At 42.6% G+C, this 26,341-nt stretch overlaps 1 protein-coding gene across 2 annotated transcripts; it reads left to right on the top strand.

The window, feature by feature from the left end:
• The first annotated feature begins 909 nt into the window (after positions 1-909).
• Positions 910-22,032, top strand: ldb3b (LIM domain binding 3b). 2 transcript variants are annotated; one of them, XM_049564173.1, is made up of 9 exons: positions 910-1,261; positions 5,090-5,241; positions 6,773-6,848; positions 13,137-13,159; positions 16,279-16,476; positions 17,449-17,472; positions 20,032-20,201; positions 20,313-20,349; positions 20,856-22,032. In XM_049564173.1, exons 1-9 carry the CDS (start codon positions 1,166-1,168, stop codon positions 20,950-20,952), a joined length of 873 nt encoding a protein of 290 aa, XP_049420130.1. In that variant the 5' UTR covers positions 910-1,165; the 3' UTR covers positions 20,953-22,032. The 2 variants fall into 2 exon arrangements, with proteins under 2 accessions (XP_049420130.1, XP_049420131.1); XM_049564174.1 differs by lacking the exon at positions 17,449-17,472.
• Positions 22,033-26,341: the final 4,309 nt, after the last annotated feature.

Raw genomic sequence — 26,341 nt, 5'->3', positions numbered from 1 at the left:
AGTCCTAAACAAAGAACACTGAAGGAATAGAAATATTCAGCTGGTTGAAATCTACAATCATCACCGCTTTACACCGCTAAATTTATCTAAATCCTAGACACTGCTCCTTTAAAATCAGGTGCCTAGCATCACACTGTGCATAAACTTCTCAGTTACACAGTGTGTACTTGTGCGACTATAAAACCAGGTCATGATTTCAAAGAAAAGTCTGTCGCCACCTTTGAAACAATGTCGGACTCAGTTTGTGTTCACTTAACCTCAGCAGCTGTGGGTGGCTGCTAATTGAATTGCTCCGAATCTCGTACACACACAAACACAGAGCTCAATCAGCCTTGTGTGTGTGTGTGTGTGTGTGTGTGTGTGTTGGTGGTGGGGGGGGGGGTGTGTTTCCAGGGAAACAGCAGCAGGTAATGTGTTGTTTCCTTTTCTCGAGCAGAATGAAAGCGTGTGAGACCGACAGGCGAATGACATCAGTGCACAGATTACGGATAACATGGTGCTAGCAGCATGAACTGATAGCACTGAGAGAGGGAGAAAGAGAGAGGGAGAATGTGTTGCAGTAAGAGGGGTCTATATTGGCGATGTGAATCGGCAGTGAAGCATTCTGGGGCTTCGTGTTACAGGCCTTATAAGGGCCAGGGCCCCTGTGTCTATGCTCACCTCGGCTATTCTTAGGCTGTCTGTCCCTCGCCCTCAGCAACTCTGCAGGCAAGAACCTCTTCTCTCCTAATAATAAGTTTGAAGTTGACTTTTTAGAGTTTGCACTTTTTTAAATTTAAGCATTGTTTGGGGAGTTTTTTGGTTTGCTGTTTTGTGTGGCTCTAGTCAGAAAGAAGTGTAGTGTTCTGCAGTGGCTCTGTCTGTCTACACATATCTGTATCTGTGTGCATGCCTGTGTGTGTGTCACAGAGGTTCCACAGCACCTGACTCACCCACCCACCGTCACCGCCACTCGCCCAGGGTGTTTGTCCTGAGAGCTGTGAGCTGACAGGGAGAGACAGTAGTGAAGCCAGGGGCTGACGGCGGAGAAGCGACCAACAGAGGCCAGCTGGGACAAAAGGATAGCAGGGGGAGAGGACGGAGAACACGCGCACAGCGAGCAGGAGGAGAAGCCACACAGCCAGCAGGAGTTGTTAGCAGGAGGAGTGTTGACGTTTAACCGAAGATGAGTACGTACACAGTGACTCTGAATGGCCCCGCTCCATGGGGCTTCAGACTACAGGGAGGGAAGGACTTCAACATGCCACTCACCATCTCCAGGGTAAGGACAGAGACACTCTCACATGCTGTTGCGACAAAAACAGCTGATTTTAAACTGAAACTGAAGATCTTCAACATGATACACTTACACTAACACAATGCACCATGATGTCAACACAGAGCCCTTTAACTTCAGAGTGAGAATCGATTTGGTGATTTGCATGCCAGATTTAGCCCAGTTTTTAAGCTTTTTACCTGGAAATCACCTTTGACAATAACGTGTTGCATGTTTAAACTCCATCAGGCTTGTGTCGAGGTATGTGTGTGTGCAGTAGCTGAGCAGCGGTTATGTAATGTTGCTGTACGTTATGATGACAGGGAGGCTCAGATGTAATGTCCAGAGAGATTTCAAGAATAGAGCAGCAGTGGAAAGACTAGAATAGCTTTTTTTTTCTGGTGTGGACGTGCTGCTGCAATATCGCTCTTGGGGAAAAAAGAAAATGAGTATAATATTTACTTCATTTACAGAGTCCACCCTCAAACTTACAGGTAGTAATCAGCAAGATCAATCACGGTTAAAGTGGAGCCACTTTCAGCTCCACGTATCATCAATTCAAGACGATTTTTGATTCTTTTGAGAATAATTGGCGTATTTTACCGATCAAATCTCTTACATGTCATTCCAAAATAGATTTCCTAACAAAGACATAATCAACTACAACAAAGTTAAAGTCGTCTTTCTGTGCTGAAAATGACAGCCGGCAAAGAGGATGATTTATTAAAGAAACTAAATGATAACAAGAACATAAACACTCACGCTCAGTCATTCTCAGCATATATAAAGATGCCTTTAATTATTGGGACTGGAGAGAAAGGGGACAACATGAAGTGTCACTCTAGTTTTAACCTCCGCAGCAGAGAGACCCGGTGTCTCTCTTTCTCTCTGGCAGGACTGCTGGTGTATTTACAGCGTTTCCTTTATATAGCACTGGAGGAGAGGTGGATGGACGGACACAGAAGGGTGGGAAAGGGACAGGACAGAAGCGAGGAAGCTAAAGGCAGCTTGTGTTACCTTTTGGTAAGCTTTATCCATCGCTTATAGTTCAGTTTCAGTTTCACCTTTTTGGAGCTGCAGCTATTGAGAGCACAGCGTCATTATGAAGGAATGGATGGACGGGGGGATTTGAGAGATTCGGGAAATGAGGGACGGTAGAGGAGGTGTGGACGTTAAGTCTCGTCCTTTATTCCAGATTGATGCTCAGCTGGTGATTGTATTGATTCGCAGCTGCAGGCATCTGTTGTCCTCTGATCCCTTAGTCTCAGGCAACCGCGGGGGGGCTTTGACCTGTGTCCGCCATGACATTGTATCATTGGATTTGAGTTCATCCTGTGGTTCTGCTTAGCTCTGACAGGTTAACATAAAACACGGCAGCTTGACATGACAACTCGGGGTGTCATTACAGTTTGACGTAACATCGCAGCGGTTTGCATTTCGGCCTACTTTTGCCAAGAACTAAGAAAGGAAAGAGGAATGAAGGCAGTGGATTCCTGACTTCTTGTTAGCCAAGCTGCAGATCTGCTTATTAAATATGTGACGCACTAAACTGTTTCTCTGCTGTCCAGTTATTTTATATATTATATTATTTTATATATTACGTAAATTACTAAACGAGCAAAATCTCAATTAAACTTTTAGTAGTCCACTAAAATAATCAAATCAATCGCTTTTTTAGTCCACCAGATATATTTTGCTAAAATAAAAAAGAAAGGATTGAGATGAACGGACAGAAAACTTTGAACAGATGTTTTCCTTTGGGAACATAACTTGCTGTTGAAAAAAGTAATAAATCACAATAGATCGCAACGTATGTTATGCAATACTTGTTAAAATCGCAAAAATATTGTATCGTGACTTAAGTAGCGTGGTGTGATCCCAACCCCTGTTTTATATGACTATTGGTGGGGCTGTCAGGAGTCTATGAACGTGCCGTCTTAAGGCAACATTAAGGTATCATATCCCTGGACACTATCAACAGATGGCAGAAGCATGTATGTGGTCCAAGCATAGACTGTCTCCACGTAATGCCACCCACAAAACAAAGCCAAAATATCCAAGAGCATTCCCTAGGATAGCGAAGGCATGACCTGACCTACTCTCTTTACTCTGATTGGCTAGCACTCATTGCCTTTGTCAGTTGGATTGGTTTGGTTTAGGCAATGTAAGTGACAGGGTTTAAGGTCAGGGTAAGAATGTCAGGGCCGCTGCCATCTTGTGCTGGTGACATCATTTGGAGCCAGAGTCTGAGCAGCAGCAATCTCTGCGGTTCTAGCCTAAATGGCGCCCTGGGCGACACTCCCCCCAACGGCACCCCCAGTGTCCAGTTCCGGCCCATTTACCTGTCTGACCAATCGCAAGCGCACAGATTGGCTCACAGTCATGATGACAAACCCCCTTCATAGCATCACATGACAAATTAAAACCAAACTTTGATCTTTTAGTTTGGCCTGCATCCCATCTGCTAACATGAAGGGGGCGGAGTTTATAACCTACGCTGCAGCCAACCACCAAGAGGTGATTGAGATGTTTTGGCTTCACTTTTGAGGAACTGGCATGTCATCCATCTTTATCATACAATCCATGGGCCCAAGTAGGAATATATCCAGTCTCTTTATAGACTGATATAACACATTGTTTGGATATAAAATGCGCAAGAAAAACACTCCCACTTCCTGTTCCTGTTCCACTCATCTGTTATAGAAAACATGCATGACAGAGTTGTGGGGCAATGTTACATGTCTGCTTCACTCACAGTCTAACACTGCCACACACACACGCGCATAACATAATGACAGTAATTCAAAGGAAGAAACTGACATGCAAAAGCAGGAATGAAAAGGAGGACAGGAGGAACAAGGGTGGGCGTGACAGTTTAAGAAGAAGCAGGACAGAGGACGTTACGCGATGTGGAGTAAAGTAGTTAAAATGTGGACTGTGGCAAGGAAGACTTAAAGGTCCAGCGTGTAAGATTTAGAGGGATTTTTAGTGGCATCTAGCTGTGAGGGCTGCAGATTGCAACCAGCTGAAAGTTCTCTCGGTAAGAATTCCTTCAGTGTTCACTGTGCTGGAGGTTTTTACAGAGAGCTGAATAATCCGTCTTCATCTCTCAAACATAAAAGGGTCACTCTAAGGCGACGAAAACATAACAATTCTTATTTTTAGGTGATTATACACTAAAGAAAACAAATTTATTAGATTATATTCCATTACTGCCAGCATGTCTCCTAAATCCTTCACACTGGACCTTTCATTTAAGTTAAAAAAAAGAAGGATAGATACAAGGAAGTGTTGGATGAATGTCAGTAGCAGGTGTGTGGGAGGGGTGTGGTGTGGTGTATGTGTGTGTTTGGGGGATGGAGGGGGGCTCGGTCGGGTCAATCACAGTGAAGCCTCAGGCATCAACAGCGCTGCTTATTTTTAACTCTTTAACGAGTTGACTGTAAGCTTAGACCTAACACTGTATGTTTGCCCCAGGCCTCTGGACTCACTTAAACCTCCTCTCTGTGTAGTTTAAGCACTGAAATCTGGCTTTGTAGCAGAGCCAGGAGCACAATGATTCAGCTGAAGGTCGAGATACGGCTGACAATTGGAAAAAAAGAGTTTTGATGATGCAGAGCTGATTAATAACTCTGGAGCGTTAGCTGCTACATCCCAGTTTACAGTGTCTTTCTTATCCTCCCCCTGGCAGATTACTCCAGCATTCATAGATATCCCTCTAATGTAATATGTGTATGTTTGTGTAACTGTAAAAAGTTTTAAGTTACGTGTTTGTTTCCAGAGGAATCTGTGTCAGTGCCCCGAGTGTGACCTGCTCTGTTGACCCCTCCATAGATAACTCCGGGCAGCAAGGCAGTGGGCGGCAGCCTGGCCCAGGGCGACATCATCTCAGCCATCGATGGGGTCAGCACCGAGGGGATGACGCACCTGGAAGCCCAAAACAAGATCAAGTTGGCCACCAACAAACTGTCGCTCACCATGCAGAAGTAAACACACCTACACCAAAAACACCTGTCTCCATAAAACTTACGTGAAAATGAACAATACAGGAAACAGTATGGCGCCCACTTCCTGTTCACAAATTCTCATATTACAGCTAAACTGTGCACTAAAATATGTCTCTGAAGGCATTTTAGATGTGAAATAGGCAATCTTGAGTTATTTTACCAGCACCTCCTAGTTTTACTGAGTTTGGTCTGCGTTTGAGAACGATAGACAGGGGTGGGTTTTTCGCTCGATCTGCTTCTAAACTCTTTGTGTCTGTGTTAGCAAGGTTAGCAGGCAAACGAAAACGCAAAAGCACAATCTGTAGTTGAAGCAACAGCCGTAGAGCCAGCGACCATCCGTTGGATTTGAGCTGAGAGAGGGGCAGGGAAATCTGGGGTGTGTTCAGCCCAAAACGGAGCAAACGTTTATTTAAACAGAAACAGTGGTGCGATGAACATCCTGTTGTGTTTGCAGGCACAGTGCCTTAATACAGTTCAGTTCAAAGGGGCTTTATTGGCATGAGAAATGTACGTTTCCATTACCGAAGCAGGTGTAAATTATAAACAAAAAAATATACTTTAGTGAAGATCTACTTAAAATTTATTTATATACACGTCACTGCTGATTGGGTAACACCTCTGACACTCCCACCAAATGAGAGAAAAACGTAGCTCAAAGCCTGTTGCGCACAGTTTCAAAAAAACAAGTCGTCCAGCCTGAAAACCGTAACAAAACTACACCGTTTTGAGACTGAATGTGCTCCAGGTACTATTCACATTAGCTGTGTCTCAATTCAGGGGCTGCAGCCTTCGAAGGCTGCATCTGAAGACATCGGTGCGACCAAAGCCATCCCATTTCGAAGGGTCCTTCAAATACAGCTGAGAAATGTAGCCTTCTGTCCCAGAATTTGGAGGATGCAACGGATGAATCCTTCGTGGCCCAGCCTATCCCAAGATGCATTGCACGCCGGTGACGATTATATATTAAGCTAAGTTAACTAGCTAACGGTTAACTGTTGTTAGCATTATTATTAGCTAAAAGCACACAGCTTAAACAATCTTAATTTAATACGTTTACCTGAAAATGTTCCATCAGCCTGAAATATATCAAACGGCGGTGAATCATCTCAAGTATTAAATTAAAAGTATATATATAATAACAATCTCTGCGTCCATGATTTAGGGCTAACTAACTTACTAGCTTACTCCTTCTTTCGTCAAGCGCAATTGGTTGCTAGGTGACGATAACACCACTGGTTTGGGGTGAGAAAAACTGGTGATGCAACCAGGAAATCCTCCACAGACCAGCTATTGTTATAATACAAAACTGTTCCTTCGTGTTTAAAATAGTTGGGGCTGTGCATTAAAAACAATCATATAAATGTTCCCACACACGCCCCACTTGGTTCTCATGATTTGTTAATGGCTGTTTTTTTTTGTGAAATATCATAAAAATTGCTAATAATAAAAGTGGAAAGAAATAAGACATAGCAGTGTATTTTAACGAGATGTTTCATTGTTTAACCTTCAGATCAAGACGTGCTACAGCATTTCCCACAACAGCTGCAAGAATGGACTCACCCATGCCAGTCATCCCCCACCAGAAGGTACAAACACCCCACGATACTAATGCACCCATCAATACAAACACCTGCTGTGTATCTGCAAAAGTTTGTCTGTTATACGTGTTCTACATTCCTGTCCTGTTTGTGAGAATAATCTTCACAATACTTTAATGTTGCCATGAGTCGGCGTCCTGCTGCCCCCTAGTGTCAGATATTCACAGTGTGACTACAGGGAGCCTGTGTTGAGGTCAGAGGTCAGCAAACTCCACAAACCCACAATTGCATGAAAAGGAAATGAAGATAAACAAGCTAATACCTTACTCTCACCTCACACTGTAGCTTTCTTTTCTGTCCATCTGGCATCTGACATTTTCCAGGATAAAAAGGAATCTCTTCCAAGTTTTTAAAAACAAATCCAGAGCTCCTCTCAACCTTGATCAGAGCTCCTGCCTCCTCCACACCATCTGCCATATTTCCACCAAGCCAGCAGGGGCAGTACAATTCCCCAACTGGCCTTAACTCTCCCGAGATGATAATGATGCTGATGCAGGGCAAGTTAGGAGAGGGGTCGGCAGCTCCCCAAGGAGTTTCATCACGGGGGTAGGTTACCACAGCGACAAATAACCTCCAGTTATGTAATACGAAGAGAAGAGGATTAAAGACCTTTGGGGATAAGCCAAAAACCAACCATAGGTGATGTAACAAAACTTAACAAAAGTGCTGCCCTTCACTCTTGAGGGATGAAGCAAACACACACCACACCGTCCCCATTTAACCTCATATTACCGGGACTGTGATAAGAAAATACACTCAACATTTCCATCTCCACCCCAGCAGTCATTCCCCTCACACGTGGCACTATTTCGGGAGCGTACACACAGACATACCTGGCCGGCCTCCAGGTAACAAAATAGCAGGAGATCAAACTACAGGCATGGAACCAGGGAGATGATGTTGCAAAAAATCTTTTTAAAGAACTCCCTTTGCTGTTTCAGCTCCCTGATATCCCTTTCTGAGGCTTTTTATCTTGGAGCGAATGCGTCTCCCTCTGTCCTCCGACGCTGAGTTTTAAATCCGGTTTTGCCTGGAAAACCAGAGAGTTGCTGGTTTGGCTTTTTGTTAAATAAGTAGCGGGGTTACAGGAAGGTGACAGTTTGTTGCTACAGTCTGCCCTCGGCCACTAGAGCCTTTGTTTTTCTTTGTTGTCATTTATTTATTTAAATATTTGCGAGCTGCAACTAAAAGACCGAATCACAAAGTTTGTTTACGATAACTTCTGGGTAGAAAACCCAATGCATTATGTTAGTTTTTAGCCACCTGAAAAAAATCGATATCAGTTTAGGTGTGCGCAATGTTACGAAGACTTTTGCTGCTTTTTGACAGGGAACTGAAGCCGTTATCTGAAAGCCACCAGACTCCATTGACAAAAACAGTCATTCTAACTCGCAAGAACACAAGAGCTGCTGGTCTTTCGTGTGTAAGGTAAAGCGCGGCAGACTTGTTTGGCCGTACAACCACAACTTCCATTTTTCATTCCTTCATCCACCCTCTTAAAAAGATCAGTGTTGTGATTTTTGCACATATTTAGAAACATGTTGATTCCACATCTTTCATAATGTTTATAAGTCTGTGTGTTTCATTGTCTGACCAGAAATGTTGACTTCTATTTGGGGCGTGCATCTCTACCTCTGGTTTGTCTATGATGTATCTATGACAACGCTCAGAGCTGACCATAAACAGACAAGACACCGCAGTAAAAAACCAAACTGACATATTCTGTATGCACTCTATACATGTCTAAAGAATGCTATTAAAACCTGAATAATATCACCATATCCCACATGTCTTAATAGGAAAATTCTGCACACAGAAAAAGGCCTAATACAGAATATCCAAATGGAATATGCTGTTTACACGACCCGGATCAAATTCAGAATATTGTCATATACAGAATAATGGTGGAATATTAGCGTGCGTGTAAACATGGTCGCTATTTCCTTAAACAGCTGGGCACCGTAGCTTTTAGCAAACGTCACTCAAACAGAAATAAACAATGCATTTTTGGGGGGACTATTTTCAGCCGCGGTAATACACAATTGGTGCTTCAGGGTATTTACAGGGTCAGGACGGTGTTTGTGGGGTCAAATCAAAATAGACTTTAGTGCATATGTTTATCGTGCTGAAGGAACAGTGAGGGGGCTGGTGATTGCATCTGGGTGCCACCCCCCACGACCACCCCTTGGCGACCCCAAAGCATAAGATATATCAGGCTTTTGTTACGCAGGCGATATTTGTTAGTTGGGGGATTTACTGACAGAACAATCACACAGAATATCAAAGCTTTAATATCCTGTTTTGTCATTTGTACCTTTTTATATTTACACAGAACAACCGTGTCAAAACAGGTGTTATTTGGAGCACACATTACCACTATTGGGTATTTAGTGTCACACTGGTTTATGTAATCTCTGCCAGGACTGTTAGGCAAAATCAGCAACGCCTGTATCCTGACTATACTGTGTGTTACACTGAGGAAAGTGTGGTGGGAGTTAAGTTGAGGCCACCGTTGACGGAACTCTCCTCGGCGGGATGACATGAGTTTGGGTGAAGCGTCAGTCATGAAATACTTGATCTTAATTAAGGACGCGATCTGCATTGCCTCTGACATATCCAGATATCAGTCCTCACTAATGTGTTTCCCCTCTGGAGCTGAGCTGCTTTACAGTAAAAGGCCAACGGTAAGTCAGGTGTCAGGGAACGTGCTCCAGGCAGAATGCAGGGACGATGACGGCAGTATCATGCCAGTGACCCCACCTCACCGGGCACATAGAGACTCCTGATTCCACGTGCACACACACACACACACACACACACCTACACAGGAGAGAGCAGCTGTTGGTCAGGGAATGTTCCGCTCCGGTTACACTCCATCATCCTGAATCCCCTGGATGCCCCCCTGCCAAACCTGAGATAACTCCCTCTCTCTGCAGTTGAGATGACCCACGTGTGAGGTGCTGCTGAGCACGTTCCGCTTTACCTACTGTACCCTGAACACATCCATGTACCGTATGGACGAATACACCGGCTGATTTATGCGCAAGAGAGCAGAACTGAACACATTTACAGTGACAGTGACAGTTAAAGCCCAGATATTTGCGGTTAATCACGGTCGGCATTCGTCCCCTCTGACAGATAAAGGAAGTTTAATACATAGTTGGTGTTAAAGCGCTAGTTTGACTAGGTTATGACACAGCCTTTGAGAATGAAGCCCAGAGTGAATGAAATGACATTACTGTACCTCCACTGATGTGAAAGTGCTGTGTGTTCGATTAGCTATTTAAATCAGACAGGAATTACTTGCTAACTTATGGTTTAAACCATGACTCCTTAATTTCTTGTGTTGTCATCGGAGGAAATGCATTATTTAATGGGAAACTGGTATTTTTCAACCTATTTTCTCATTCTTTTGTCTCTAATGGGGGTTTCACATCAGAGACCTGGGCCCAGATCTGAGTACACTTGACCTCTGTTTGATTAGTGTGAACCAGTGTACCAGTGTACCAGTGTACAAGGAAGTATGCTTGCCCAAGTCCACTCGAAAAGGTGGTCTTGTGTAAAGTTCATATGTACTCTGGTACAGTGCACATCAAGTATGAACAGCAACTGTTCGATAACACAAAGCTGGACTGCTATTTAATGTGACTACAAGATGTTTTTAACTGGTTATGCAAGAGTCTCATTTTAGTACTGATGCCTCTATATCAGATGGCAGCGCAGCCCACTGTGGACAGACTTAGATCAGGCTTCGCTGCAATCTCCACCCTGCTGTCAGAGGTTCAGTGGGTGGTAGAGAGCTCCTCTTCTGGCCAGAAGCAGATGATAGTCCCTGAAGCAGCAGTGTACGTCTGCGACGCCCTTTTCTACATGTAGCAAAAATGTCAGGTAGATGATGATGAAAGTGTACTTAGCTACGGAACAGCATTAAATGTGAAAGCTGAGCAGCAGAGGAGTGGAGGTGGGGGGGCAATCATACTCAGACATGGTACAAATTAGTCATACCTGATATGAAAATGACTTAGGTGACTGAAGGGGAAATCGATTTTTGAATTTGATCTAGTATTGAGTGAGAGCCCTGCAGCCGGCAGCCGCGCAACAGGCTGCAATATAATCTCTGGGCCTATATCGCACCGTCGATGTTTGATGTCTATTAAGTGCCTGCTTTTGCCTCTGACAGGCTCAGGTTGTTATTGTAAGTGTCTGACAGCATTATGGAAAGCTGCATACGACATTGTCTGGCTGCATGGCCTACACATGAAGCTTCTGGAGACCATCCCAGACGAGCACATGGTGAACTTCATAATGGAGATGCCAAGCAACTGCAGCTTTCAGCTGCTCACCAGAAACGGCCAAAGCAGCAAGGTGAGAAACCTCAAGAAAGGTGTACTGAACACCTTATTTACGACGTACCTGCAACACAATCAAGTAAGTACGGCTACGTAGATGACCTGGCCATTCTACTCAGCAAGCCATCCTGCCAGCCTCTCTGAGGACATGAACATCCTGCCTTCATACCTGAAGAACTGGCACCTCAAGCTCAGTGTTGACGTCGTAACATCAATGTCCAATCTCAAAAACAAAGAAGCGACCCGTGAACTAAACATCATGATCGATAGTGCCAGGCTACAGTTCCAGCCCTTCCCCATGCATCCGGGTGTGAAGCTTGACAAAACACTGTCATTTAAATTCCAATCAACTGATGGAGCAGCTCATTTATGGAAGGGAGTCAGCTGATAGATCACATGATTCCTTTCTATGCAACCAATTGGTGAATCTCATTCAGGGCACCCTATTTAAACTACTTTGGCCTGCCTACTGTTGCTGCTTTCTCTGCAAGCTGCTTTGCAACCCCAGCTCCTCCTTTTTAAGCTGTGTCTGACTTATCAATGTGATTTCTGTTTGTCATTGATGCTGCTCTGTTTTGTTCCCGGGGGGTCTTTGCTGCTGCTCTCACTGCCTTAGGCTTTCCATGTAGACGCATGGAAGGGCAGGGAGGTTTGCTCTCTCTGCCTCAGGCTTTCCATGTAGGCACATGGAAGGGCAGGGAGGTTTGCTCTCTCTGCCTCAGGCTTTCCATGTAGGCGCGTGGAAGGGTAGGGAGGTTTGCTCTCTCTGCCTCAGGCTTTCCATGTAGGCGCGTGGAAGGGTAGGGAGGTTTGCCTCTCTCCACTTGAGGCTTTCCACATAGGCGCTTGGAAGAGGCTTTCTGTGTAGGCCTAGGAAAGGCACCAGAGAGGCCCCAGAACAGAGCCATAGTGCCAAATATAATACTGTAAATGGAAACAAAGTTTTCTTTGACTAAAGTGTTCCTGACTGACCTGTCAACTTGTTACACTCCGTTTCCATCTTCAGTCGGACACTGCGTCCATCTGATTTGCGTGGCGGAGGGAATTTGATTTTCCCTAACCACTCACTAGACACCAACATATCTGCCTGAATCTAACTTGATGTTAGTTTCACGCTGATGCATAGCCATACCAACTAATAGTGTTGTTAGGGTTTTAAGAGAGTCAAAGTCAATCTATTTTGTCTATAGCCGTCACCATTGTAATTACTTCTGATTGGTTCTGGCGCACCGCTTGACAAAACTTGACAGCAGGAACATTTTCTATGCAAATGGAGAGACTACCATTTCATGTCATGATGCCAGACAAATCAGTTCGAACTCAGTGGAGCAGTTGGATTCAAAGGTCTGGACCCAGGCAAGAGGATTGTGTAACAGCACAGCCCAGAAAAGATTTCTCATCGGTTTAAACTGAATTAAAATCGATAACTTATAACCGGTTCTACACAATCTGCTGGACAGACTTCTTGGCAAAAGCTATTTAAAAAGTAAAATCCTTTACATGCATCACAGTGTTATACACAAGCTTACAACTGAGGTGCCACCGCAGTAATGGCAGCTCGTCTACTCGGATTCGTCTATATGTAATGGCTGCAGTCCTGACACAAGTGGATCAGGTGGTATGTGTTGTGTTTGTGTCGTTGTGTGTATTTGTGGCTGTCCTGTGCTAAATGTGCGTCTGTGTCATGTGATTAGGGCGCCTCTGCTCTTGTCAGTCACTCCTGGTGATGCAGGGGAAGCTGGGAAATATCCCAGTGATGACAAATGGCTGCTATTCTGACCTGTTCATGGGATTACAGCATAGTGCTGTCGTTGGATAGTTTCCTACAAACACACACAGTGCCATTGTTGTCACCAAAATAACCTCTGGTGGTTTCCTTCATTACATGCTTCTCTCTGTCCGTCTGTCCCTCTCTGGTGTGTTTCAGGTTATCGCAAACACAGCCGCAAAGTCAGTACCATCACATTTCTCCATATTTAATGTGCATGAAGTGCCAGTAGAGAATGAGTTTTAACAGATCTGTCACTGGTGATTTTGGCGTGGAGTGAAGTTGTGTCAAACATACATTCATGTATGTGAAGGCCCAGATGTAACTGTAACATCATACTCAGTGTGCCGATCATTTGTTTCTTCAGGTAACGTGTTATTAACAGCACCTGGTTCACAGAAGTGGAAAGTAAAAAAAAAAGTATACAGTACTTCAGCACAGTTTGAAGGTACTGCTACTTTACTTGAGTACATTGTATGACTTTCTATTTTTCCTTCTTCTTCCTTCCTGCCTTCATAAAATGATACTTTGCTAACCTAACAAAGATTATATTTTATTTATATTTGAAATTATTAACGTTATTTTCAAAGGAACAGTTCATTCAAAAATCACAAACACATACTCTTCCGCACTTGTAATGTTATTTATCAGTCTAGATTGTTTTGGTGTGCCAAGTGTTGGTGAGAGGGGCTGTCCCGAAAACCATTTAAGGGGCTTCAAAGCGTCAGTGATAATTACTGGCAAATTTTCGAAGCTTTCAGCGCTATGGCAGGTGTCACAGTACACGGCATTTCGCAGGAGGCAACTGATGATTTTTGGGGACATACTGTAACAATCAGATGTCATTGAGAAGTAACCAAAAGGGCCTAAACTACGCATTGGAGGGATATATTAATCATTTTATTGCTGAGAAGGTCGATGAAAAGCTTAAATTACAAGCCAAAATTTACAGGTCACAGTGTACGCTTGTTCCGCATCTTGTTGCCGTCGCCATCAAAGACAACAAGTTAAAGTGCCACTGAAGTTAAGGTTTTTGGCTCAGAATATGAGAAAAGGATAACGGCCTTTTTACCATCTTTACCAAGAGTGTCTCTCCGTTAGTTTGGTGCTACAGTATTTACACTGAATCATTCAGCATAACGTTTGCCAGCCTTTGTCATTTCTGCGATTACAGATAAATTAATGAAGCTAAGCTCCAGAAGTTAACGTTAGCTTAACTAGAGCCCTTTGGACAACAGCTAACAATGATGTACGATCACCAAAGTACAAAACTAGAACAAAACAGGCTAATGAACTCCCAGCAAACAAGGTGACATGATGAACAACGCGGCTTGGAGCTAATGTTAGGCTAACTTTGGCTAACATTAGCTGGAGATGTTAAAGATAACTTTTTTTTTCTTTCCAGCAAAGTGACAATATGTTGCCTCAAACACAGTGTTGACTTACCTTAAAACAGATGTAGACGTCATTGTTAATCTTATTCACGTTGAGTTGATATTGTGGTCTAACGTTACCGCACAACTTTATCCAAAGGAGACACTTTTCTCGGTTGAGATGTGGTTTAAAGGGTAAAAAATACACCTCGTTGCCCAGCCTCTCAGGATACCTTGTGTCGGAGTTGCATGTACCCGTTTGACCATTTTTAAACTTCAAATCTCCGAAAAAGCTCATAAAACCAAACAAAACTGACTTTCTGTATTGCATTTCAATGAACGTCCAGGCAGAGAATGTCCGAGTGTATGGGAATGGCTAACGCACTGTGATTGGCTCATCGCGTTTGAGGGCGGGACTTAGCCATAGGTCAATTTGACGCTTAAAGCCAGGGGCCAATACGCCGAGAACGCTGGCCTCGTATGTGTAAGACACTTGCCACCTCCCTTCACTTTCCCCCACAAATTTGGTGGTGAAAAAACAGAACAAAATTTGACACATTCAGATACTCGTTAGGCGTCAGTTACCGTAGTGGGGATCGAAGTTTCAAAGCAATGGGTCAGCCCCAGTTGGAGATATAGGCCAAAGAGATGTCTGCCCTTTCTCCAATATAATGGAACTAGATGGCACACTGGTTGTGGTGCTCAGAGCGCTAAAAAAATACATTTAACTCATATGTCTCTTCTCAAAAATCCTGACTCGGTTACTAAAGATTATCCACAGACCTTGTTGTGAGCAGTTTCAGGTAGGAACTATTTTCTTGCGCACAGTATCATTGCACAGAGGGAAGTGTACATCCACCAATGAGCTAGCCAACGTTACAGCTCAGCCGATGAGGACGCTGTCACCAGCACAGGCCTCTCGTCCATGATTACGCTTTCTTCTGCACGCTAGCGGGTGTAGTTTGGTAGCTGTTGGGTTTTTCATTTGTAGTTTTTTGGCGCTTTGAGCACCACAAGCCGAGTGCCATCTACTTCCATTATATTCAAAAGAAGGCAGACATCTCTACGGCCGATATCTCCAACACTCAGCAACTCAGCACAAAACAATCAAGCCTGATAAATAGCACTACAGGTAAGAGGAAGAATATGTATTTTTGATTTGAGGGTGAACTGTCCCTTTAAGTAAAGATTGTAAAATTGAACTCATACGCTGCTATGATATCAACCTGTGTTCTCCACCTCTGCTGGTCCTCTTCAGCTCTCATATTAATTTTGTTAATATAAATGAATTTGCTGTGTATTACTGTGTATAAATGCATGAATTGGCGATTTGTTTGTCCTTCATACATCCATGTTTGACAGTAGTGTAGTGTGTGTATTTCACTGTGTGTCATTTGAATTGTGCAGATAATCAGCCCTGTGGTCCTGACAGTTTAGCCTGATGGGTGTTGCAATGTGTTAGCATGCTCTGAACTTCTTTGGACTACTGCTGTTGAGTATACATGAGTCATTAGGATCCTTTCTACCATCAGGGTGTGCAAAGTCAGAAGCGCATAGTGACTTTAAAAAGGAGAGAGCAAAGTGTTTCTGTTTCACCAGTCATAATAAATTTTATGAAGAATGTTAATTTTTCTGCTGTAACTCATCCGTTCTCTTCATGCATTGCACTTTGAGACAACAGTGTCCATCACCTAATCAAGAATGTAGTTGTGTTCAGACATTGCATCCCTCTAAAAGCTAAGATAGAGTGGTACAATAGCTCCACCTCTCTGTCAGCTGCGGTACTACATGTTGACACAGTTGGTTTGGTGCTTTCACTGTTGTTTGTTTCCTCTCAAATTCCTCTCTCCTCCCCCATCTGTTGACCTCACACCTGAAACCTCCCCACCTCCTCGTCACTGACCTCTGACCCCACCCGACTCTGACAGTGTGGAGTACACCCCCAGCTTCAACCCCATTGCTCTGAAAGACTCGGCCCTGTCCACCCACAAGCCCATTGAAGTGAGGGGTCCGGGAGGAAAGGCCACCATTGTTCACGCCCAGTACAACACACCAATCAGCATGTACTCACAGGACGCCATCATGGACGCCATCGCAGGGCAGTCGCAGGCCAAGGGACACGACAGGTGAGGTCACACAACCAAACTGATCCTCTTATGCACTCTCTCCGCTCACACTTTATATCAAACCGATCAAGCCAACCCACATGATTAGAAATTAAAGGATCAGTTCACTCAAATTACAAAAAACAACCATACTTTTCTCACTTAACACTGGTGGTATCCAGCTATGCAGATAGTTCAGGTTTTATTGCAAATACATTGATACATCCACCTTGAAGATTTCTACTCCACCAACAATATAATGGCGGTGAAAGGAATTGTGCTTGTGCTGTATTAAAGGGATAGTGCACCCAAAAATGAAAATTCACCCATTATCTACTCACCCTCATGCCGATGGAGGCTCAGGTGACGTTTTAGAGTCCTCACAACACTTGCAGAGATCCAAGGGGAGAGTGGGTAGCAACACAACTCCACCTAATGGAGGCTTATGGCGCCCCAGATTCAAACATCCAAAAACACATAATTGAAACCACAAAATATCTCCATACTGCTCGTCCGTAGTGATCCAAGTGTCCTGAAGCCCCGACATTAAAAGTTGTTTGGAAAAACGTCAAGGAATTCAGCAACTTGCTTTTTCCAAAAACAGTGTCAATCTCTTTACACTCCATGCAGGAACCAACTAAGTCGTGCATGTAGTTTCCAGTGTAAATGTTCTACAAAAATAAAAGACAAGCTGGATATCTGTAGCAGTGAAAAGTGAGAAAATATGTTGTTTTTATTCATTTGGTCAAATCAACTCTCAAAAGATCATTTTCTACAAAGCATAAATCAGCTTTTGAACATTTAAGCCTGCTGCTACAGGGCTTTTCCATGTTGTCTGTGTCTGTGCCATGTACTCCTCCGTGCTTTTCACCCACTTTCCTCTGCTCATTCCATCCACAACCCAAAAAAATAAACAAACAAACAAAAAACAACCACACCTGTGCTGTCATCCACCCATCCATGCCCATCCTGCCTTCCCGGTTGTGACCTCAGTGAGGAGGCGGGCTCCCCCTTGGCGTAAGTACAGCAGCACTCCTTTCCTCTCTCGCCACTCCTCATACGCGTCTCCTTTGTCCGATTTTATAGCAGCTTGTGCGTTGCTCTGTGTGTCTCATATACTAATATTTTCCTGAGATATTTAAATATTAATATAATTATAATTAATATAATGATAAAAATGTTTGTAAATTCTACATCCTGTATTTGTCCATTTTAACGTGTTTTTATGTGTTTAACCATACTGTATAATAGTCAAACTCACTAACCCAGGGGTCGTCTTACGTATCTGGAAGTACCTAGAGGTACTTTGGTCAAAGTGTGACAGTGTGAGTTGTGTTGACGGTTTTTTTTCTGTTTGAGTCCTCTAAAAAACAGCCAATATCGTCACAGCCTTGGGAACCTGATGCAATTTCACGGCATGGGAATGTTCTGAGTATCCAGTTGCAGGTTTTCAAATGACTACTGCTCGATCAGTCACTTTTCTAACACTTATTAAAAACCTCTATCCAGTCATGTTGCTGTGTAAACTCATTCCAGTATCTACGCTACGGTACAGGTAGGCCTACCTTCAACCTGGAACAACAGGACAGCACAAAGACAGTGCAGTGGTAGTGTGTATATATATGAACAATGAACAGACTGTGTGTGTGTGTGTGTGTGTGTGTGTGTAAAGCAACAACAATGCAACTGTTGGTCTTAATGTAATAACTGCCCATAATGAAATTGAATCTGGTTCAATAAAATTATGTTCCATTAGGAAAAAGGCAGGGAGAAAATTGACTCACTTAGATATTGCATTTTTTTTAATTAATTTATTTGTTTTATTTGATTTCTAATGCCTGAGTTGACATAGTCTAACTGTGGAGATAGAAATAATTTGACACTTTTATTGAGGTAATCTATGAGTGACATCACATCTGCTTCCAGCAAAACAAAGCCAAAACGAGAAAGCCAGCAGAGATACCAGCAATGCGGCATCGTCCGCATATAAAAATAAATCACATGTACATGCCGAGTTCAGATCATTAACGTATGCTAAAAACAACAGTGGACCCAAAACACTCCCTTGTGGGACACCACATGTCATAGCCTTTGGGAATTATTACGACTTCAGTCAAGTGTTTTTATTCCTCTTTAGGCAAGAAAAACAAATTATGAAGTTCATTCTTAACATGTCTTTTTCAGGGAGTTTTTCCACATGTCCACTCGGATGGAAATGTTAAATAACTAAAAAATCTAACTAAAAAAATACAAACCAATCAAAAAAGAGTCTATGTTTAGGCTGTAGTGCGTTCACATTAATGCCATGCAAACGCAGTCACTCAGGTGCTCCTGACTCCTCAGCTTCTCCCCTCATTCAACTCCAAACAAAAATATTGTTTGTTACATATACATTACATTCTAATAACTCAAATCAACTGATTTACAGCCAAAAAAGTCACTGCAGATTATCAAGAACAACAAAGCTGTAGCGGCATTAGTAACTAGCTGAAATACAGCCAGCGATGCCAGATGATTAATTGTAATTTTTTTTTATTTTACCTGCCAGGGTCTTCTGTTACAGAAGGATTAGCAAGATATTCTTGAGCTACACAACATTTCTTGCATTCTGTCGGCCATCTTGGTTTTGAAAGATTTGTGTTGCATTGACAACACCTGGCCAGTGGGTGGCAGTGTATGGCATGACACACTAGGGTCCACTTAAGTGACTTAAATGCCACTAAAGCATCAAAACCCATGCATATACAAGAAAATGGCTTTTACATAGCTGTCCATTGCAGTGACCACTATACAAAGACAATCAGTTTGGGGCTGCAGTGTGTAAAGAGGGCGGAGGAGGAACGCGAGTCAAGGTAATTCATCTAAATATGTTTTATTTTTGATCTTTTGTCATGTTTAACTTACATGTTTTTAAAGGTATCTGCGTATTGTGAACATAACAGAGCACAAAACAAATTTAAATTGTCATTTATAATAATTAAATATATAATAATATTTCTGTGCAATGTCTTTTTTACACAAACACTACGAGCATACAGAAGCAGGTGTAGATCTTTACTACCTATGAAAAGATCGGAGCTACTAACATATTGATGAATGCCGAATACACCTAAATTTTCTTCTAACAGTTTAAACACAAATTCATTCTGCTCATGTTTCAGACATTACTGGAATAAAATTGTTAAACATAAGACCATAAAAACATTAGTTTATTTGCTTTTCTATGCAGAATACGATGCTGCTGAAATAAACATTAGATGTGTAGTGTCTCTGGAAATTGCCTCATGATATAGAGTTTCTAGAAGTGTATGATTCAACTTTTCCCATGGTCTGGCGTTAAAAAAAGTGAACAAAAATCACAACATTGTAATATCAAAATGCAGTACTTAAAATCTGCAACACAAGGCGAATGGGCACCCTGGTGTTCTGCTAGTATCGGATCAGGAATTAAGCGTATCGTCTCAGTCCTGCTGTACATACATCATGGGCATTTAATACATTACGATCATCTAATACATGTGGGGGCTTTAAATAGAGTACATACCATAGACTCAAACAGTCCTCTCTTCCCTGCAGTGGAGCTCTGCCTGTCAAGGACCCTGTGGTAGACTGTGCGTCTCCGGTTTATCAGGCAGTGATCAGGCCAGGAGAGTCAAACCAGGATATGTCTGACTGGGCTCGTCGTGCTGCCAACCTGCAGTCCAGGAGCTTCAGGATGCTGGCCCACATCACTGGAACTGAATACCGTCAGTACACTGACTCCTGCTTTTCTTCCTTTCCTACCTTCTCTCTTGATATTTTGGATACTCTAGTTTTTTTACATACTCACCAAATTTTATTTATTTCTCTCCATGCAGTGCAAGACCCAGACGAGGAAGCCCTGCAGAGGTCAAGGTAAGACGTGGAAAAAAAGTGAGAGCACTTTAAAGCTACAGTGGGTCACTTTTTATAAAAAAAACTTTTTGTCATATTTGCTGAAGCTGTCAGTACACAACACAGATCATGCGTGGGAAAAAAAATCATATTCTTCTGGCCCATTCGTGGTGCTCCAAATGGCAGCTGATACCAATCTACAAAAGACCCGTTTCCACCAAGCAGTACGGTACAGTTCGATACACTTCTTTTCTGTTTCCACTGAGCAGTATGGTTCGGTTCATTTCAGCACGCGTTTCCACTGTGAAAAGTTCTGGATGGTACCAATAGAACCGTACCGTTCTGTACCGTCCCCAGCTTCAGCAAATATGACAATTTTTTTTTGTTTTTTTATTAAAGTTCATTAAAAGAGGATATCAGTTGACTCACTTTTGCAAACAGCATAACTTCAGCTCTGCATTTTGAGAAATATGCTTATTTGTTTTCCTGCTGGTGAACTACTGACGACTTATCTTCCACACCACCAGAGAGAAGTTTGAGTCGGAGGTGAAAGGGCCCCGCTTTGCCAAGCTGAAGAACTGGCACAACGGACTGTCTGCACAGATCCTCAACGTCCAGAATTAAGGAAAGCAGGAAATAATGAGAGATGGGGAGGAGGAGGACATGTGAAGGAAGACATGGACAAAAAGCCTACGAGTTGACAGGAGAAGGGGATAAATTATGGAGGGATTAAAAAAAAAAAGAGCAGCAAGAGGAGGAAACTCCTCAGGAATGTGAGATAGTGTTGTAGCTTAGATAGTAGAATGTGAGATACAAACTGTTAGTGTGAGAATGCTACGTGTTCATAAGCTCGATATTACCTGTTAAATGTATCCGTCTGCTGCTAAGACCTGATCTCGCATTTGGGTTTTTCCACAGGCTGTATATAAAGATGGGCGCGACGTAACAGCTCCCCAAAAGTGAAGCCGAAACATCTTGATTGCCCCCTGGTGGCTGGCTGCAGTATAGCTCATAACCCTGCTCCCTCCGTGTTAGCAGATAGGACATTAGCCAAACTAAAAGATCAAAGTACATGTCAAATACATTTCTCAGTACTTCTTATTGCGCTGATATTTGTTCATGTGTTCATTTGAATGCTACGTTTGGTTTTGATAAGTTATTTAATGCTATAATATTGGGGGGGGTCACATCATGATTGACAGCTGTGTGTGCCAATCAGTGTGCTCAGGATCAATGGCACTACTCACGACTGGCTCAGATGGCAGGAACTCGATAATGCAGAGATCATTACTATGCAGACGCTGGCTCCAAATTACTTTACAAGCGCAGGATGCACAGCGCCCATATCCGAGATATTCTGGCTTCACTTTTGTGCAACGGGAGGAAACGGAGACGCGTTGTCCAGCTTTATATAACGTCGTTGGGTTTTTCTCTTTGTTTCCTGTTTGTTTTGGCTCTGTCTCTCCTAAACGAAAGGGAAATTGTACAAAAAAATAGTGAAAATGCAGAACTGATATTTCTTTTAGTACATAAACCGCATTAACAATGAGTTATGGATTTTAACACTAAGCATGCTTGTGAGAAGGCACATAAGGACAAATACACACATAGAGATTTACCTAAATGCACAAATACAGTATGTAAAAAAATGCACTCAAAAATGTACTTATATCAATGTGAATAAATGTTTTCTTAAAACCATAAGGCTGAGTGAACTGTTGTCAACTCACAAATGACATGAACGTGTCGCTGTTTATTTTGGGAATCAAAAACTGGGGGCATGGCGTAGTGTCACGATTGATTCCTGAATCAGTGAGTCCCATTTCCTGTCAGTTTCAGTGCTGTAGGTATGGCAGAGGGGATGTTTTGACTTTGCAGGAAAGAACATCTAACAGATTTTGACAGTGGCATCACCTTCAGGACAAATACATCTGCAACAAGAGAGAGGAACAGGGCACACAGTAGCATTCCCTATCTCAGACAGCCTACTCTTAGCAGGTCAGATAGTAATAATCAGGTGGATGATCTTGACGAGGAGGAGGGTGTCATAGAGGATGAAGCTCACAGAGAGGGAGGACAGCTCAGCCCCTTCAGGTAGCCGGGGTGCCAAATGCAAGATGGTAAAATGGACTGCACTTGGCACTCGTGGCCAAGGCTACCATACAGAGTACTCAGGAACCATTCACTCGCACTCACACACCGATGGAACAACCACCAAGGACAATTTGGGGTTCAGTGCCAGACATGGTGTGCAAAGGCCTTCACAAAATAAGGTTTCAAGATTAGCAACACTGTTCATGCCAAACTGACTTTTCACTAAGCTCCGCCCCTTTGTGATGGTCCAACGAGCTGTCGGAGTAAGCATGGAGCATTTTCGGAAACAGTGATTCCAGAGAGAAGCAGACAGAGGGGTCTACAGTCTGTGTTTGAAGGATATATCCAGGATGTCAAACTGACTCAGCAGCAACAACAGGTTAAACAAACAAAGACATTTAGAAGCTAAAGCTGAAAGATGTACAGGTTTTCACCTAAAATGACCTAAAATTACTTGAAAAAATGATGCATATACCTGCTATAAATGGGAAATAAATCCCCCCAAGGAAGTATGCCCCCGACCCCCCTAGGTTTGGGCAGAGCCCCACATGTTTATCATCTGGTTCCGCCCCTGAACTGAAGCTTAGTGCTTCAGGGTTTAACAAAAAAACACCTTAAAGTGGATGGAGTTTGTTTTTGTTGAATGAATACATGACTTGAAATAAAGACCTTTATTAACTGGACACACTACTTGTGAGAGAGATTTGTTGCTGTTCATAAACAACTAGTCCATACCCATTGAGTGTACAGTTGCCCATGTAGTTTCACATGGTGTGTGTTTGGGATACAGGTCATAGGAAATTGCAGATTAAATAGTCAACTGAACCCATTAAGAAGAGCAATGCATTCAGACAGAGTTTTGTGAAATTGATAGTACGATTGCTTTATTGAAAGTACAGTAGTACCATTGCCAATAGTGGGATAGTTAGTGGGCTAAAACTGTACATTAGTAAATGAGGTAGCACGTTGAAAGGCAGATAGTGAAAGTGTTTATATGTTGTATTGACTTAAAAGTGGGGCGCACTGATTGTATGCACTGACGATAGTCCCTTGAGGACTGAAACGTTTGTTGCTTGTTTGTCTGTGAAGATCCCCAGTAAAATGATCTTTCATTAAGACTCTCAGTCTACATTTGTTTTCTGTGTGCTAGTCCTTTTCCGCTTTTTGACTTTCATCTCTGACTACCGCACCAGAATTAAGAAGTTTTTGGACTGATGTTAAATGCGCAGCTCTTTCTGCTTATTATTACTTAGCGCACTGGTAGTTCACATGGGAAAGGTGCGGCTAGCCCTTGTTGCAGCAGCATACCATACCATGACTTGACCATGACAAACCAAAAATTAGGAAAAAAAAACCAAACAAACATTGGTCCACAGGGGGAGCCACAGCGATCGGTCGCATTTTAGCCATTTTTAAGCAGTTTTCTGTTGTTATAGCGCCACCCAGTTGCCAATTAGAGTTAAATTTCTCCAGTCACCTTGAGGCGTCCTGTTCTACATATCTACCAAGTTTAGTAAAAATCGATATGGCAGTTAGGCCTAGATAAGAAATGAGCTCTCTAGCGCCCCCATTTTGTTTGATGGGGTCAATAATGGAGGGGTCCCCTCAGATTATGTGTGGTCATATGCCTACAAAGTTGTGTGGTGATGGGTGAAACCCTTGAGATGTTATACACCTTTATGTGATGAGCCACGCCCTCCGCAATATTCATTGCCTTATAGAAGCTCAGTTTTAGTAAGTTTTCCAACTTTTGCCAAGAGGGAACTTTAGATATTGGTCCCTAGATTATGTTCACCCAGTTTCATGCAGATCGCTCAAACTTCCTAGGAAGAGATCGATTTTAAGTGTTTTTCAAAATATTCAAAATGGCGGAAAATGTATATAACCGGAAGTTATGGGTTCTTGAGGCAAATGTGTTCCTCATGAGGAGAGGCATCTCTGTGCAAAGTTCATGTCTCTACAACATATGGGGTATGAGATATGCCCATTCAAAGTTTGCAATTTCAATCGGTTGCTATAGCGCTACCCTTTGGCCAATTGATGTAATATTGCTTCATTCGCATCCTCCCATGACCCTCTACCACTGTGCCAAATTTCACATGGATTGACCAAGTCAGTGAGGAGAAAAACGTGGAACAGACACACAGAGTTTTCATCATTATATAGTAAGATTGTGCTACATTACACTGCATAACTTGGATTACATTCAGAAATATAAAATATCTACTGTGCTGTAATATTACTTCAATATATACATCAATAGACTAAAGATAATATGAATATATGTACTCTATAACAAAATGAAGCTGTAAATTAATGCACCACCCAGCAAGCACTGCCAGTGACTCAAATCAAACACACCCACGTGTTCCAGGTGCGTGGTGGGTGTGGCTAACATGCTGAAACGTCAAAGGTGGATCTGAGGTACTTCTGCTTGAGGAACACGTGGAACTTGAGTGAGGTGTGAGAGACTGTAACCTGTGACTGCAGCGTGTGCGCAGTGGGACGGAGAGACGAAGTGGACTGGTTGTACTGGGACAGAAAGGCTGAGCGGACTGGTTTGCTGTAAGAATGAAGGAGCAGACTGAGGAGGACTCAGAGTCACAGGTGGACGAGCTGACAGGTGAGGAAGACGCAAGACAATCTACAACCATGATCCTCAAATATCTCACATCTTTTCACATGGGTGTTGTGTGACGTCATAGCCACAAAAAATACTCTCTTCTGCAAGAGTAACCTGGGAAACCTGTGACATCTCTATGTGAGGTTAAGTCATGCGCATTTTGTGGATATGACCTCACATTTTTTGCTGTCCTGCCAGAGATCATTTTTTTCCAGTGACAAGAAAAACAGTTTAAAGTCATTTATAAACCAGTTAAAGGAGGACTTGGCATTTCTCTCCTTACCACAGTGAAAATGGTATTTAACCATAGGTGAAATTATAGACACACATAGATAGAGACACAGCTGTGTGACAAATCTTATGAATGATCTTAAAATGATTTTCTTTAACAAACCACACAACACAATCTACAAATGTGTACCATGATCCTCAAATATCTCACTATCCACAAACATGTCGTTTTACATCTGTGTTGTGTGAAGTCATATCCACAAAAATACAGCATGGTGAATTTATACTTTGGCGTTGAATCCACACTGTAGCACCTCCCCAGAAATGGAACTGCACTACTACTACTCTTATTTACTTTAATTTCACACATAGGAAACAATAAATTGTGAAGACAATAAAGCCTCCACAAAAATAGCATTTTAAGTCTTGTGTGTGATTTATCCTGGCTTCATATGAGCAGAGGAAATCTCCGCTCGTCACTAGGCTAATTTATACAATATAAAATGCCATAGGCTTGTGCTAATAACGTTAGCATGTTGTATTTGTTTGGAAAACGTGTTTAGTATAAGACAGTTGTTTTGTCAGTGAACTTTGTGAGTTGTGATGGAGCCGAATTTTGTAAAATTACCTTTGTTAAATGTTGCTGTTGTCCCTGGCTTCATATGAGTAGAGGAAATCTCCGCTAGCTGCTAGGCTAATTTATACAATGTAAAATGCCATAGGCTTGTGCTATTGACGTTAGCATGTTGTAGGCCTATTTGTTTGGAACACGTGTTTAGTATAAGACAGTTGTTTTTGTCGGTGAACCTTCTGAGCTGTAATGGAGCGAAATTATGTAACGTTACCTTTGTTAAATGTTGCTGTTGTCCCTGGTTTTATATGAGAAGAGGAAAAGATCTCTAGCTGCTAGGCTAATTTACACAATGTAAAATGCCATAGGCTTGTGCTAAAAACATTAGCATGTTGTATTTGTGGGGAAAATGTGTTCAGATAAAGACAAGTGTTTGTCTGTGAATACTGCGAGTTATAGTGAAGCTGATTTGTGTACTTGAGTTTGAAATTGTC

This window comes from Epinephelus fuscoguttatus, linkage group LG20, assembly GCF_011397635.1.
Source record: "Epinephelus fuscoguttatus linkage group LG20, E.fuscoguttatus.final_Chr_v1".
Classification (NCBI taxonomy): domain Eukaryota; kingdom Metazoa; phylum Chordata; class Actinopteri; order Perciformes; family Serranidae; genus Epinephelus; species Epinephelus fuscoguttatus.
This window is presented reverse-complemented; position numbering and strand designations above follow the sequence as displayed.